The sequence below is a fragment of the Haemaphysalis longicornis genome, unplaced genomic scaffold, assembly GCF_048455015.1.
Source record: "Haemaphysalis longicornis isolate Haplotype H1 unplaced genomic scaffold, Haemaphysalis longicornis Haplotype H1 scaffold_7, whole genome shotgun sequence".
NCBI classification, from domain to species: domain Eukaryota; kingdom Metazoa; phylum Arthropoda; class Arachnida; order Ixodida; family Ixodidae; genus Haemaphysalis; species Haemaphysalis longicornis.
In genome coordinates, this window is record NW_027526422.1 from 27,496,956 (window position 1) to 27,512,864 (window position 15,909).

At 46.0% G+C, this 15,909-nt stretch overlaps 1 protein-coding gene across 1 annotated transcript in view; it reads left to right on the top strand.

The window, feature by feature from the left end:
- Mtor (serine/threonine-protein kinase Tor) overlaps window positions 1-15,909 on the top strand; it is a 72,872-nt gene that overhangs the window by 450 nt on the left and 56,513 nt on the right. The window contains exons 2-13 of the mRNA XM_077676415.1: window positions 172-411; window positions 1,149-2,056; window positions 3,658-3,770; window positions 4,093-4,272; window positions 4,677-4,802; window positions 5,449-5,615; window positions 10,667-10,729; window positions 12,107-12,225; window positions 12,903-12,996; window positions 13,942-14,147; window positions 15,355-15,477; window positions 15,564-15,647. Coding sequence (XP_077532541.1) covers window positions 183-411; window positions 1,149-2,056; window positions 3,658-3,770; window positions 4,093-4,272; window positions 4,677-4,802; window positions 5,449-5,615; window positions 10,667-10,729; window positions 12,107-12,225; window positions 12,903-12,996; window positions 13,942-14,147; window positions 15,355-15,477; window positions 15,564-15,647 — 2,412 coding nt within the window. The 5' untranslated portion in view covers window positions 172-182. The remainder of the gene's footprint in view (window positions 1-171; window positions 412-1,148; window positions 2,057-3,657; window positions 3,771-4,092; window positions 4,273-4,676; window positions 4,803-5,448; window positions 5,616-10,666; window positions 10,730-12,106; window positions 12,226-12,902; window positions 12,997-13,941; window positions 14,148-15,354; window positions 15,478-15,563; window positions 15,648-15,909) is intronic.

Sequence of the window (15,909 nt, forward strand, 5' to 3'; positions counted from 1 at the left end):
TGTGTCACCGTTGAGCTCTCGTATAGTCTTGCTATCGTTGGGCATAATACTGTACGCGGCGGTGGCGGCAATTCAAATCGCGCTTTTGTGCTGTCTGTCCGGAATAAACGGGCTCATATTTACGTGTGCGCAGTGTCCTGATCCTTTGGATTTTTGCCCTTCCGTTTTCAGATGCGCTTGTGATGTCCATCATGATTGGTCACGTGAATCAGTTCGTCGCCGGGCTGAAAAGCCGGAGCGAGGACGTGCGGTTCAAAACCGCGAATGAGCTGCATCACTATGTGACGACCGAGCTCCGGGAAATGAGCCCGGAGGATGTCTCGGCCTTCATGGAGGAGTTCCATCATCACATCTTTGAAATGGTGTCCAGCTCCGACGTGAACGAGAAGAAAGGCGGCATCTTGGCCATTGGTACAGTCCTCCACACACGCACCTCAATCTTTGTGCTTTAGTAGACTAGTTTACTATGAATCTAAATATTTGACATATCATTTTCTCAAAGTTTTCGGATGCTTTTCTTCTGCGTTGACAGAAATGTAATGTTTAAAATTTTCGATGTGATGATTCCGGCAACTAGTTTCCGCGCACGTAGCACAATATACTATAGTCTCATAGCGTGCTATTCAGGCAAGAAAAACTGCACAAGATGCCTTGCCGCAATTCCTGATTTATTCTGTGTATGTGGCTTGGTGCCTCCTTGAGACCAGGTGCAGTAGATAGCGATAATGACTTAGTTTAAACGATGATGGTGACGGGTGCGCTGTGGTGAGCATGATGATGCTGCTGCAGCCTTGTTCTATAGTGATGAAAAAAAAAAAAACGTCACAGAGAGATACATAGTACTTATATTGATATGCACACAGGCCTTAGTTTCTACATGAAGCTGTGGCACATCAGTTAGTATCATATGTGTAAACTTCTCTCAATAAGAAATTGCGCAAATTATGGAACAGGAAAAAACAGTGCACAAATGGGATGAAATAAGAAGCGTACCAAAGGCACCGTGCGGACTGCAGTCAGCGTCTTAGTCCTTGGTTTATGCACTCTTTTTCACTGTCGTGATGTTCATTGAAGCTTTACTGACAACTGTAGCACGGGTCGTCATAACCTGCTTATTCCTCCTTTTCATTTTCCATAACTGCCACCAGTTAACCTCCTGGAAGTGGACTCCGGCAACACCGGATCGCGGATCAGCCGCTTTGCCAACTACCTCCGCAACCTGCTGCCATCCAACGACACGACCGTCACGGAGCTCGCTGCGTACGCCATTGGCCGGCTGACGACCGTCGGCAGCAGCTTCACTGCTGAGTACGACGACTTCGTCATCAAGCGGGCCATCGAGTGGCTGTGCGAGGAGCGGCACGAGGGCAAGCGGCATGCGGCCGTGCTGATCCTGCAGGAGCTGGCCATCTCGACGCCTACCTTCTTCTTCCAGAACATCCAACCCATCTTTGACTGCATCTTCAACGGCGTGCGCGACCCCAAGCCCATGATCCGCGAGGGCGCCGTGTATGCCCTCCGGGCGGCACTCATGGTGACGGCGCAGCGTGAGACCAAGGACACACAGAACCCGCCGTGGTACTCCAAGTCGTACGAGGAGGCGGAGAGCGGCTTCGAGGAGGCATTGAGCGGAGCGCGAGAGAAGGGCATGAACCGCGAGGACCGCATCCACGGCTCGCTGCTGGTCATCAACGAGTTGCTGAAGTGCAGCAACATCGAGGGGGAGCGTGCCATGCAGGAGCTGGAAGAGGTGAACTCCCAGCAGGCAAGGCACGACGCCCATCGAACGCAAAGCTCGGGTCCCGGTGGGTCGCTCACGCGATCGCTCAGGGCACTCCAGCAGATGCAAGAACACCGGCCGCGGGGTGGTGCGAGGGCGGCACTGCTGCGGTACCACCGGGCACAGGGCTTTCAGCCGGCAAGCGTGGTATCCCTCCACCAGGGGTCCTCGCACCAGCCGCACGGAAGCCACCGACTGCACCACCACGGACGCCACCTGGTGCCCACCCACGAGAGCAACACCTGCAAGCGCCTGCTCGAGGAGAAGTTTGACCAGGTGCGCTTGGCCGGCTCAGGTTGTGCTGTGCGGCTTTTTTTGGGTGGCCACACTTAATGCGTGGAGCTTCTGTGCAAGGAGTTACTGTTACGACAAGGCACTAGCACTACGTGGTGTCTCACGTTTCTTTCTTAGTCAAATCTTTTGCACTGTTGTTCCATCTAAGCAGAATGCACAAACTAATCAATGTTAACTCTGTTTTAGAGTTACTGCACGTTTGCTTATATGACCGGCCATTGCTTGTATCATATACCTGCAGTTGCTAGGATGGATAATTCGGACAGTTTATGCTGTGGTATATACACCCAAAGCCGGAAATGTAAAATTCAAAGGGCTGAATAGCAGTTCAATATAGTATGTGGTTTGGCATATTAAACACACCGAGAACCAACATAACAATTCGTTAAGAAGCAGAAAATCAAAGAACAGCCACGAGAAAAAATGACAACTACAAAAAAGCACTCGGTTGCAAGTATGGTCAACATTTAGCTGAAGATTTGCACTGCATTGCTACAAAATGCAGAGGCAAGTAGGAAGTTTTTGTTGCCAATTTCAAGCAAGACAGGTACTTCTTGCTTAACAAAAAATATAAAAGGCTCACTATTTTATTTAAAACCTCATTTTGTTCTAATGTCTCTTTAAGTCTAAGGAATGGCTTGCATGAAAGAAAATGTGGTGTTTAAAGTTTCTTGATATGCTGCAACAAATTTTAAATGTGCAGTGGAATGTTCCCGTCAGATGCAACTGTTCGCCTCTGTTGTTTCTGTGCATAAAAAAGGGAAAAAAAATCTAAGGTGTACATTTATCTCATCAGTTTATCTGATCAGTGATGGCACAGCAAAATAGTTATAATTTTCCTTCAATCTCAACTAGAGAATAAAAAAGACACCTACGACTACCCCAACTGGGTGCAAGTGTATTCCCTATAAAATAATTTCTTTTTTTCAACAGCAGGCACTAAGATCATGGTCAAAGTACAGTGGGAATTCCCAACTTCTAAACATTGCAGTACAAAGGTTTATTTGGGCAATGAAAATTTATTTCACACTGGACTAAGTTAATTTTGAGCATTCCACTTTACCGTGCCTTGTTTTTCAGGTATAGCTTCAACTTTCTGAACTCCGTTAAAAAAAATAATCGTTCAATCACTGATGACAAATATGTGGTCCTGGCTGCTTGCGATAACTTCTAAGTGAAACTAACTGCGTTCAGTAAGTCGCGCTTCTATTTTCTGTCTGTCTCATGTGACCTAGTAGGCAAAGCTTGCTTTCCTAACCTGTTTCACGCCGTTTTGTCATGTCAGTTGTCTGTTTTCTTACAGCAAACTCCGGTTAAGACGAACTCGAATAAGACAAACAACACTTTTGCTCTCTTGTAACGTCCGCAATGCAAAAAATCTCCGCTTAGACAAATTTCTGATAATGCGGACAAATCTTTATGGTCTCTTCAAGTTTGTCACAATGGGAGTGTGCGGTATTTATTTTGTAAATAAATTACGAGCTGTCTTAGCTCTCTCTCTCTCTCTCATCATTCTCATGCCTTCTTTTTGTTTTTTGTTTTCTCATGCACTTGTCTCCCTTTTCTGTTTTTCCCTAATGAAGATATGCGAGCGAGTGCTGAGGCAACGTTCCCTGCGGAACACCTGCATCCAGACCGCGCTTCACCAGGTTCTGCCCAGACTGGCTGCCTTTCAGACACAAAGATTTGTGAGAAGGTGAGGCTCACACCCGCATTCATTAGTTCATCCCCCCCCCCCCATATTTGCCCTCATGACTGCACTTGCTGGCACATGTTCTAAGCTTGCACATAACAAGTAATGGAAAAAGAACCCTAATTATGATGGAACAGTCAATTGCACATGCAAGTATAACATTCATGGTATCAGTGCTCCATTGCTTTTTTGTCCTTGTCTTAACTCGCGTTGAAGTTTCAATGATTGGTACTCGTCAACAATATCATCTTATTTCATTATAGGGGAAGCGTTGTGTGCGTTGCAGTGAATGTGGCCCGTGATGCAGTCGTAACGTCCCCCGTAGGTACCTGTCAGACACGATGGACCACCTGCTGGGCTGCCTGCGGAGGGAGCGGGAGCGCAGCTACGCCTTCCTCTCCATTGGCCTGCTGGCCGTGGCTGTAGGCGAGCACCTGCTGCCCTACCTGCCCAGAATCATGGAGGTCATCCGGGTCTCCCTGCCCAGCAACAGCACCCCGTCCAAGTGAGGAAGGCATTCTCAGCTTGCCTCCTCCTCCTTTGGAACAAGTTGCAGGGGAGTGCATTTTCTGCCTCGAGTGGCAAGAACGTCAGGAAGGAATCGGTGTTTGATGGAATTGAGTGTACACAATAAGGTCCATGGAGTTCCAAAGGACGATTACGCTTCTCTGTGATGTGAATTCTAAGTACAGTTACTGTTGAGAAATTTGTTGTTGTGATGATGTACGACTTCAAGTCAACCTGCAATCAAAGGCAATCACGGTGAAAATGGGAACACGCTGTCGAGTATCCGCTCCTGAAACACCCATAGAACCAATGAATGCCCGCACTCGGCTGGGATATCTTTAACGAGGCATGTTCTCATTGTTCTCTGTGTGGCCTTTTCTCTCTCTCTCTCTGCCCCACCAGGAAGAAAGGTCCTGTACTGGATCCAGCCGTGTTCACATGCATCAGCCTGCTGGCAAGAGCCAACAAAAGCAGCATTGCTACCGATCTGAAGGACCTGCTGGACCCCATGCTCAACACTGGCCTCAGGTTGGTGACCTTCTTTAATCTCCATTCCAAGAAGTGGTGTCCCTGTTGCATGCCACAACGAACACTCAGAAAGGTTCTTTTAAGCGCAGGGCACTTTAGGGGCTCGCCTTGTCGTCGTAGCTTGCTCGTTGGACCCAAGTAGAGCTGTCCCACAGAGGCTTCGAAAGCGAAGTGATATAAATAGTCATAAGCATTCAAAACTTGTGAACTGCTGGCGCTTGTCATACATCTCCCGTTGTTTACTGCAAAAAAAAACTGTAGGTACATTTGAGGCAAAATATACGTAATTAACCGGCAGTGCCCGCGTTCATTTAGATAGAAACACTCGTTGGGTTAGTTTTTAGGATAGCGAGCGAAAAAAGTGGCAGTGCAACGCTGGCACGTGCGGGAGGAAAAGCAAGCACAAAAAGAACAGAACTCCCGCTGGCGCAGTTTCAGGCAGGGGGCACACGAGCACTGCGAAGGCAGGAAATTTGTATTGCATTGGGGGGTAGCAGAGAGCGGATGACGGCGCTACAGCCCATTATGGCCAATCATTGCTCTGCACTTCCGACAGCTTTCGCGTTGAGTGGAACGGCTTTAATTTTTTTATGTTCCCGACACCTGTTTCCCTCTGAATAACATGCGCCTTTCGTTGCCTTTGCAGTCCAGCCCTGACGGCGGCCCTGCAGGAAGTGTCGCTGCGGATACCTCAGCTGAAGCGTGACATCCAGGACGGCCTGCTCAAGATGCTCTCGTGCATACTGATGCAGCGACCCCTGAAGCACCCCGGCGTGCCAACCAAGCACTCGCACACGGCACAGCCCAGTCAGGGTGCGTCTAAAGCTCGCTCAGACTTTGCATTGCATTGTTGGCAGGCAGCAGAACGCTGAACTTAAAATGGGACATCCTTCTGTTTTGCTTTGTCCCACATCAGCTGCACTGTTTGTTAACTCTTTCGCTACCGCAGAAAATTGACCAATTTTGGGGGGTCCAAGAAAACATTTTTTTTTCTGGTAAAAAATTATTTAGGCACTAATTGCAGGAGCACAAAATGCAGATTATTTAACGGCCTTTCCAATAACACCAGTTTTTTAAAGGTTTTCATATATCATAGTTGTGAAAAAAAAATATCAAAATCAAAAGTTTTGTCAAGTTGTCGAAAAAAATGATAAAAAAGGAGTTGTGTATATCAAACCACCGGTAGTAGAAAAAAATTAGAATATACATTTTGCAGGGAAACATTTCAAAAACACACCCTAAAAAAAATGTCGACTTGCGCGGAACAGTTTTTCAGATATAAAAAAAAAAATGTTAGCACGCACGGTGCTCGTGTCATGCGGTGAAGCCCAACCTCTAATTCAAATTGTGCAATTTTGGGTGGTTCCTTGGAATAAATCTGGCGGTTTGACGTTATCAGAGGCACCAATTTGCCCCCACATAACGTAAAAACATCTTGTCAATGGCTGACTTTGAATTTACAGCGAGCACAATATTTGGGACAAGCACGCGATGCAGAAAAAAACATGCATGAAGTTGAAAACGGAACGCCGTGGCTGATGTTTGTTGTCGTTCACGGTCAGTTATCTCTCAAAACATAAAGCTGAGCTTTATTATCATCTTCTTACTCGCAATTGTAGCCTTGCTCGCAAAAATGAGGTACGATGAGCTAGAATCGTCCCCTGCGATCTTTGGCCGAGTAGCAGTCGCGCGCTAAAAAAGATCAGCACAACGAGCCTCCTCTATTGCAACGCCACCTAACATTTTTCAAATGAAACAGTACAAAAACTTATCAGAGACTCCGTCCGAATAGACAGTTCAACTAAGCAGCAACATTAGACACCCGGATATACCCTTGCATGAAAACGAAACTGGAAGGCGAACAGCTGGCAGTGTAAGGCCGGTTTGAAGCGCTGTCCTCGGCGGAACAGATATCTGGCGACTGGGTGTGACCTTTTGACTTGCATCTGAAGTTCTTATCGCAGAAATCGGGTTAGGGTGGGGGGAAATGAGGAGCGGCGTGCTTTGTTCGAGGATCAGTCGCGGACGCTTCAGGCGCCATGGCAGTTAGCCTTGAAGTTGGGTAACTGCGTAGTTGCGCTAAATATGAATTTCGCGATGCAGAAACGAAACCGAAACTGTTGTAAACTGTTTGGGAATGGTCCTGGGGTAAGTAGAACTACCAGAGTACTTAGGACAACTTGCGCAAAGGCAATAAAACTGCCTAAGATCATAAAGTAGCTTTGCAACCAGGCACTGCTTGACATTTTCAGCCGATTTCTGGGATTATTACTGTCAGAGCGTGAACCTGACGATTGAAAATCGTTTACTAGTTCCCCATTCACGCCCTGATAGCAAAAAACAAGCGCTGGTGCAGAGTAATTACGAGTTGCACGCATTCTTCGTTGGTAGCCTTGAGGCGCGATGACCACGCCCCTTTTCCACAACCAGGTGATTCAAAAGCGTGTCAAAAATCACGTTTCCGTTGCAAAAATGAAAACAAAACTGATTTTGAAAGGCCATTTTCTGATCTAACTCCGAACAGCTTTACTTGTTCGAGAAACGCCTGGAACGCTATGAAAGGCGCTCCCAAAAGTATCGATCAAATTGATCGATTTTGATAGGCGCGGTAGCGAAAGAGTTAACAGGGTCATAGCACCGACTACTGCCCATCAGTGTACGCTCAAAAAGTTTGCATGAATCTGTGTAAAGGGGGATTTAATTTTAGGCTACACAACATTGTTGGCACTTGAGGGTGTAGCGTATAGCAGAGGGAACGTCCTATAGTGGTAGGTGAAGCAGAATATACCCGTAACAGTGATTCTCGCTTGGTGTACAGAATAACCTTACTTGGGAATTTTTGACTGTCTGGTTACTACTTGGGCTCTCTCAAAACATGAATGCGCTCAAACAAATAAAAGTTGTTGGCATTCAGTATCTTTCATATTCGTGTGCCATGCACACTTTCTGCCGATTTGCATTTTTGCATTACTGCTTCCCTATCCCTGTGTTCTGTTGTTATTCTTCGCCTTTGTTAGTTCGAACTTTCATTAATGCAAACGGTTCAAATTAATGAGCTTTTACTTTTTTCCTTAACTGTACTTCATGTTATTCATGCCTCGCCAATGGCGTTTGTCATCTTCGAAATGTTTTACAGCATCTGACCACCTTAGCATTGGGCCCTACCCAGTCTTAGCTTTCGTTTACTTTGCTGGGGTTAACTTATAGTAGCGCTGGAGGTTATGTACAGTTGCGACAAAATGAGGCTGGGTGACAGAGTACCGCGTTTCGTTTGCACCATGTTCAAGTGCACCGTATATTTGCACATATAATATGTAGCAATAGTTGACAAATCTTGAGAACTATGCTGGGTTGGGAGTAATACATGCAGGGGTGAGATAGCTGCGCATATTGCGCAGTTTTGATACGAAGTTGTGTTCCTGTGCCAGGCTGCTCCAAAAGCTTGAAAATTGTAAAAATTTTGCCGAACTGCTCCGAAACAGTGTGAGAGCCAAGGATTTTAACGCTCCCGTCAGCTGCAGTGGGGAAAAAATGCTTTCTGAGGGCATAATTTTCCAGCACCCCCAAGGTAATGCAGTTTGTAAAGGTTTCATTGATCATTAAATTAAAAAAAATGCATAAAATGGTCCCCGAGATAGTTTTTTCGAAAGTCACATTGGGGGGTTGGACATGTTATATTCTGGGCGTTTTTAAAGTTTTCCCATCAAAAACCACTGCAAAGACCTGTAGAAACAATACTCATGTGTACTGAGGCGATAAAATACTTGTGCAAGTTGATGAAACAACGGCAATTTTCGGATCCGGAACGACATTACTTGGCGCCGCCATCTTGGTGTGGGGAAGATTAGAAAACATGGCCGCCGGGCGAAGCAGTTGCTCGTGGTTCAGGCAGAGTAGTGCTCTTCACCAATTCCTACCGTGATTTTGGTTATGGGGGTGGCTGGATTTACATTTAGTCATTTGATCTATTGCGGGAAGTTGTGCGACTCGAAAGACGGGAGTTCATCAAAAACAACCTGGGGCCTGCGAATTCGCCGTGTTTCGGCCTTGACTGTTTGGCGCAGTGCGTGCTTGAAGTGAAATTTCAGACCCATTGCAGTGTTATAAAACGCTGAGTTATTGCTCCCCGTGACAGAGAGCTTGCGAGTGGCGGGAATGGGGGGATCGACACTGCAGAAGTGGTGGCGCAGGCTACATCGCTGCAAAATGTTCAAGCAGTGTCCTATAGCGAGACGGGCTAATATTGCACGGTAGTAATAATGGTTCATCTACCTGAAGTGAAATTTAATGCAAAAAAGGAAGGTGGCTAAACATACCAACATTACTAAAATTATGATCGTAGTGAACATCTACCTTGGGGATTGAAATGGGAGGGCTGGTGGGGTGCGACGTATCGTCACCTCGTTTTTCGAAACCTTTTCCGTGGCTGTACAATTGTGCGTAAAGTCGAGTCTGGGATTACAAAAATAATGATTTCGGCATTCACAGGATACTAAAAATGCCATACGATTGCTTAGTTTTTCAATTTGATATTTGCAACAGCACTCCACGCTACCATGCATAATGCCTGAAAATTTAAAAATGGTTTGTAAGAAGGTAGTGCAGTTTGTACCTTGTGATACTCTGGTAGAAAAAACTTCTGCTCCCCCCCCCCCCCCCCCCCCCCGAGTTGCCATAAATTTGATTTTTTAGGCTCCTAAGGTGACATAAAATCTAGCTAACTGCTCCAAATCAAGGCTGTTCTGCTCCAAAATCGAGATTTCGCTGCTCCAAAAACTGCTCCCAAATCTGATTCAGCTGTCTCACCCCTGTACATGTATCTTGCCTCCAAATGCAGCTTCACTGCAATCTACGCTGTGCTGTGATGTAAGCACCGTCATTGCAATCTTTGAGCGGCTCTGTTGTCAAAAGCAAAAACAAAAACAAGTTTTATAGTTCAATCTTGAACTCATGCTTTCCGATATTTATTGTGAGCACACTTGCCAGCATGGAATATGATGAGGTAACAGACACTCTCCTTGGCACAAGCAAGCAGGAAGCTTCTGACAATCTAGCAGCTATCCACAAATAATCAGTTCTGTAGATGTGCCTTGTAGTATAGCACTATAACTTTTTTTTTTTGGCAGCATTTTCTGCCTGCATTCCCTGTTATTTGGGTCCTTATGGAGGTGAAAAAAAAAAGTTTGACAACCACTGGACCATTTGTTTTTTGAATAAACACAACATAATTGTGCAGTGCTCCTTTTATTTAATGAAGGGTGACAGGTTGTGTTATCGCAGTCAGTGATGCGAGGATACATTATTTTGTTTCTCTCTGGGGCTCATGGAGGCGCAGGTTATATGCGTGAAAATATGGTACGTGAATTATAAGGTCTAACTTAAGTTAAAACAGTTCCTCTTCATTACCTTAGGACAGGAAGTAGAAAAATGGAGAAAAATTAAAAAAAATGGAGCAAAATGCCGTAGAAAAAACCATTTGCATGCCTTTAGCATGACTTCTGGTTGAAACATGGGATGTGCACAATAAAAGGAAGTGGCATGTTGGAGATGAGAACCCTGGAAACCTTGACCTGAAAGGCAGGCAGGTGGTGTCCAAATGTAAAACTTAATTTACATTTGAGTTCATTTCTTGACTGAAGAGGCAATTTTGTTATCTTGTTTCATAAAGGGGATAGGAGCTATCCTTCTGCTTCTGTGTGTCTACACATTACCTTAACTGCCATTGGCGTGACAGTGCTTTATTACTGTTGTGAATCCAACATGGGGCTTTGTCGTTCTTGTTTGGCTGTTTACTGACTACTAGTTTGTTGTCTCAGCTTCATAATCTGTGCTGCAGCATTTGCAAAAATTTGTGTGTTTTTCAGAAACCACTGATGTCGCAACCATATCACTCGCCTTGAAGACGCTGGGTAGCTTCGACTTTCAGGGTAAGGAGACTCTGGTGCTCAGAGCTACAACCTTCTGAGTCCTGTAAATTGTTTGCTGTGTTCTTGTGCCTTTGGCACATATAAAAGGCATTTTGTAGCTTGCACGGGCCAGAAAAGGGACAAAAAAAGAGAGAGAAAGAAAAAACGAAATTTCGGCATACCGTACTTACCCAATTCTAATGCGCACTTTTTTTCCGGAAAAATAGGCCGGAAAATCGCAGCGTGTTAGAATCGGATATGAAACCGAAACTGCCGAAACAGCTGAAATTTCGTCCCACCCATCGCCACATGGCACCAAAGCTTTTAGCAACGATTTTTCGGATGCAGGAAGCCTGGGTATGGTGGCTACCATAGCCTAGGCACCTAGGCTTTTCTAACGGCGTTCACACAAATCGTCAGATTGTTCCACTTGTGCGCTTTATAACAGCAATGGCAGCAGCGGCAATGAAGGTGCGCCGCTTCCACGGCTTACGAGCAGCTCTCACGCGTTCACAACGAGCGGTTGGCTGAAGCATGCGCCTCTGGGAAAGCTCGCGGGAGGGGTGTGCGAGGCGTGGGCCACGATCCCATCGACCATGGCTGAACGTTCGTTCAGAAGTGTGGCATCGCGAACGCGCTTGATGGCACCGAGGACGAGATGGTGTGGTCAGTGGAAAGCGACAAGGAACTCTCGAAAAGTGATGAGGAGCGAGATGTGTGAGATTACTTCGGGAAATAAATCACCCATTTCTCTCGCATTCGTTTTTCTTTCTCACAAAGTTCTGTGCACGTTACAATCGGAGGTGCAAGTTTTTTCGTTTTTTGCCTGGAAAATTGAGTGCGCGTTAGAATCGGGTAAGTACGGTAATATGTGTAATCAAAACTGCTAAACGAGCACAGGGGGCTGCTCAGATCAACGCTAAAGGGTTCTACAAAATAAACAAGGCATTTTTTGAGCAGTTACAACTATAATTTCAGAAGCAACGGCTAAATCTTCTGGTACACAATTACATTGGATCAATTGCAGATGTTATTGCACTGAACTGCGTCAAGTTGTGTCAAATGGCAGCTAAACCAGTGGACGTTGAGAACTGGCCCATATTTAATTATTCGTTTGCTTGTCTTTACAGACAGTTTTAAACAACCTTTTTTTTTTTTACCTATGAACTATAGTTACTGAAGCAAACTTAATTAAGAAGTTGTAAATTCCAGTTTTGGCATGGCGATTGCAAATTATTTGCTTCGACTGAACTATTCGAATGAAATTATTTTTTGTTTCGTGTTTGCTTCAAAAGTACAAATTGCAATATTCGCACAGGCCTAATAGTTTTTAGGGGAACACGGATTTGCTGTGTCATTGCACTCTGCATTAGTTCTGTGTTGCTGCTGACTTTGCAGGACGAACGCTGACCAGCTTTGTCAAGCACTGTGCCAACACCTACTTAACCAGCGAGCACAAAGAAATTCGCCTGGAGGCGGTTCGGACGTGCTGCTGCCTTCTTTCACCAGCATTACAGGTGAGGGACTACAGGCACAACGAGTGCTGTCCATGTGTTGAGAGAGAGGGAAATTCTTATGGGCTTCCTCTGGATTTCATTCTGGTGCATTGATCTTCCATGCAAACAAGCTGTCTGGACCTCTGGTTTCTTATACAGGTGCTGGTCTTCAGGAGGAGGAAGTACTAGTGTTATTGAGCGCACAGCTAGTGTGTGTATGTTTGTATATAAAAAAAAAAAAACTAAAAAAGGGGGGATAAACAAGTTTCGCAGCCGAAGGTACCCGGAAGCAGGTGGAGGTAAATAAGCGAAATCTACAGCTTTTAAGATACTGTGTGTGTGGGTAAGTGGGTAGAGGGTTTTAGCTCTAAGGTGCTATAAGGAGCATGCACAGGTATTTGTAACCTTAAGCTAGGATGCCTCATCTGGAATTATTGTTGCTTGACTCAGCGATGTTGTCATCTTGCAATTAAGTTGGGGAAGAAACATAGCCAATAAAGTATAAACTGTAGGCAGGCCGACATAGCATGATATTGGTGTTCGTTTTCTTCATATACACATTTCTTTTTGGTCCTGTTCATCCTATCTTTGGTATTCGAAGGTGCATGCTTCAGTGCCTAGCTGGTGCCACTTGTGAGTTGTTGTCCTTCCGTCAGAAAAATTTTCGCCCGTGTTTCCTTCCCCCCGCCTGGTACCAGAACATGAAGGCGACCGGGAAGTACAGCATCTCTCTGATGGAAGATGTGCAGCGTGTGCTTGGGAAGCTGCTGCTCGCTGGTGTGACAGACACAGGTACTCTGGGCCATGACCTCATGTTGTTATGTCACAGTGGCACACTCAACTTTCAAATTTCTGGTCTTCCTTTGTGTTCTTTTTGCAGCAAGCATAGCAGCATTTTGCTTAGTCGCTCTCTGCAACCTACATTGTAGTATTGCCTTAAAATATCATTGTTTTTGTATGTGCTGTTGCACAATATTTATCATTGCTAAAAGCATGTTTTCTTTTTTTATTTTTATTATTACCCAGTAAGGTGAACTTTGTAACTAGACCAGGGGCGGTATTCCCGTGTTTTGTCCCTTTTGTGTCCCTTTCGAAAGTGTCCCTTTTGAGTTAGCCCTGATTGGCTAAAAGCGAACACCCGGATGTGACGCATACAAGCACGGCGGAGCTATGAGCCGTGCCTACTCGGAGCAGACGATTTGGAGCAGATGATTTTTTGTAGCGTTATTCTCGGTTCCCTCTCGGAGCAGTAAACATAAAAGATACTCTGATACGGTCTCAGTTCTTTAAAATGCGTTCGCAAGAACAGTTACAGTATTTGAATCAAAGGCCCACTGCTCAACCGGAAGTACGTCACGATGAAAGGGACGCAAAAGGGACGTTTTCAAAAGGGACAGTTACGAGAATACCGCTCCAGGTGTCAGGTGTGAGGGTCAGGGAAGTGCATGCAAGCCCATGTTTGGCTACAGGGTGGGGACTGTGCATTACCGGGCTTCCGTTCAGCCTACACTCACGAGATTGCAAGGGAAGCCACCGTGGCTTCAGTGTTCAGTGTTGGGTGTCTTTGGGTGGTGTAAATTAGATGTCAGCACTAACAGTAGGAAGCAATGAATTGGCCGGAACGGAAGGCTAGAACAACATCAATGGTAAACCTGTCCTGCCTGTCGTATGTGCTGCGCTGGCACTAACAGTATCGTTTCCCCTGCTCCTCCACTCTCCATCGTGGATCGGAAACAGACTCGGACGTGCGGTACTGCGTGCTGGCCTCCCTGGACGAGAAGTTTGACGGCCACCTGGCCCAGGCAGAGAACCTGAGCGCCCTGTTCATCTCACTGAACGACGAGATCTTCGAGATCCGGGAGCTGGCACTGTGCATCATCGGCCGGCTGAGCAGCCTCAACCCGGCCTACATCATGCCGCCCCTCCGCAAGGTCCTCATACAGGTAGGCCGACACCACCTGGGCTTCACTTAAAGCTGCGGCACGTGCCATTGGGGAATTTGTGAGAACACGTGCATGTCTTGGGCACTTTTGTGGACACTGGGACATAAAAATGAAGGAATCTCACACTAACGCGGAAGACTTGAAGGTAACAAAGCTGTACGCAACCTTCACGATCATCACGACGGAAGTCCACGATTGCAGCCGATTTGCTTCTTCGCTGTCGCCACAATGACCTTTACTCCATCATTGTTGCGATAAGTGTGGGCTTCCTGCTTGGAGGAGCGCACGCTACGACCTGTCTTTCTCGTTCCAAGCAAGTGTTGCCTTGATAACGGAGATCTTGACCAATCTCCCTTAGTGGGCATGCTTGGCCTGACAAACGCAGGAGACGCTGAATGGTTGCCACGAGACCCGTGCTCACGTGCTCTCGCTCGGCAATTTCTTGGTATTTTTAACTGCAGACAAGAAAAACCAAGATTTGCTAAAGAGTTTCACTCTTAAAATTTTGGGAGGGGACACTCGGCACTTGGGGGTGGTAGAAAGCTTTCACGTGTTCTTTGCAGGGGAGCATGCAGACAGACGTGGCACTGTTCATTGCCAAGAGAAAAACTGTGCCCCTTGGCATAGCTTTCCTTTTGTGGATATATAGTACAAAGTGTATGAAATACGGTGGGGGTCAGGGTCTATTATCATGGGAGTGATGCACGGTGCCGTGTGGTGCGCATCACCTAGGCACTTTTTTTAGCAGAGTCGGCACCATAAATCTATCTTACACCATGGCGTCCGTGCCTAAATTATTTCTGAAATGTATCAATTATAGTTAGACTTAATTGCTGTGCTGCTTGTAGCATTGCTCCAAAGAATTTTTCTAAGATAGTAAACTGACCAAAAAGAAATTCTTGTGGTAGTTTGATGAACTTATTCAGCAGAGATTTTAAAGCTGATAGGTAAATTCATGGTACATTCAAGTAAATTCATGGCCTTAATGTATGGTTGCTAAAGTGATATTCTCAGGCCTTCAGGTCACAGTGAAAGAAAAAGAAAGCTTAGAAATTCTTCTTGCAGTAGGTAGTCACATGTAAAGAGACATGCTCTCAAGTAATTAATCAAGGTGCTATATCAATATACCCTCTGATGAACTCGTCACTTTAGGTTCCCACCGGAAAATGGTCAAAGCGAATTACTTGTTGCACTCTCTCCTTTCCAGAATCTGACAGAGCTCGAGCACTCGGGCGTGGTCCGCAACAAAGAGCAGGCTGCCAAAATGCTTGGCCATCTCTTGTCCAATGCGCCAGGGTTGATACGACCGTACATGGAGCCCATCCTGGCTGTGAGTTCACAAAGTCCGCCCACTCTCTTCGAGGTCATTGCAGGGTCACCGTTGCAAATGCTTCGACTTACTGTGGCTGCTTACAGGTGCTGATCCCGAAGCTCAAGGCCCCGGACCCCAACCCAGGCGTCGTTATATGCGTCCTGGCGGCAGTGGGTGAACAAGCTCAAGTGAGCACGTTTTGTTTTTGAAGACGATGGTCCTTCTTCGGCCACGTGAACGCGAAAATTTTGGTCTGTCCGTTCATCCGTCCATCCGTTTGTCGATTCAGCCGCCCGGCCAAAGTGAAACAGATGCTGCACAGTGGGTTTATATATCCACAGCCAAATTTAAACGTTAAGTCTGGTAGCAATGTTCATACTTGTCGACATTGTTGAGCCAAAACAAGATATTTTACTTATCTGGGGCAAGACATCAACACATCAGTGATAT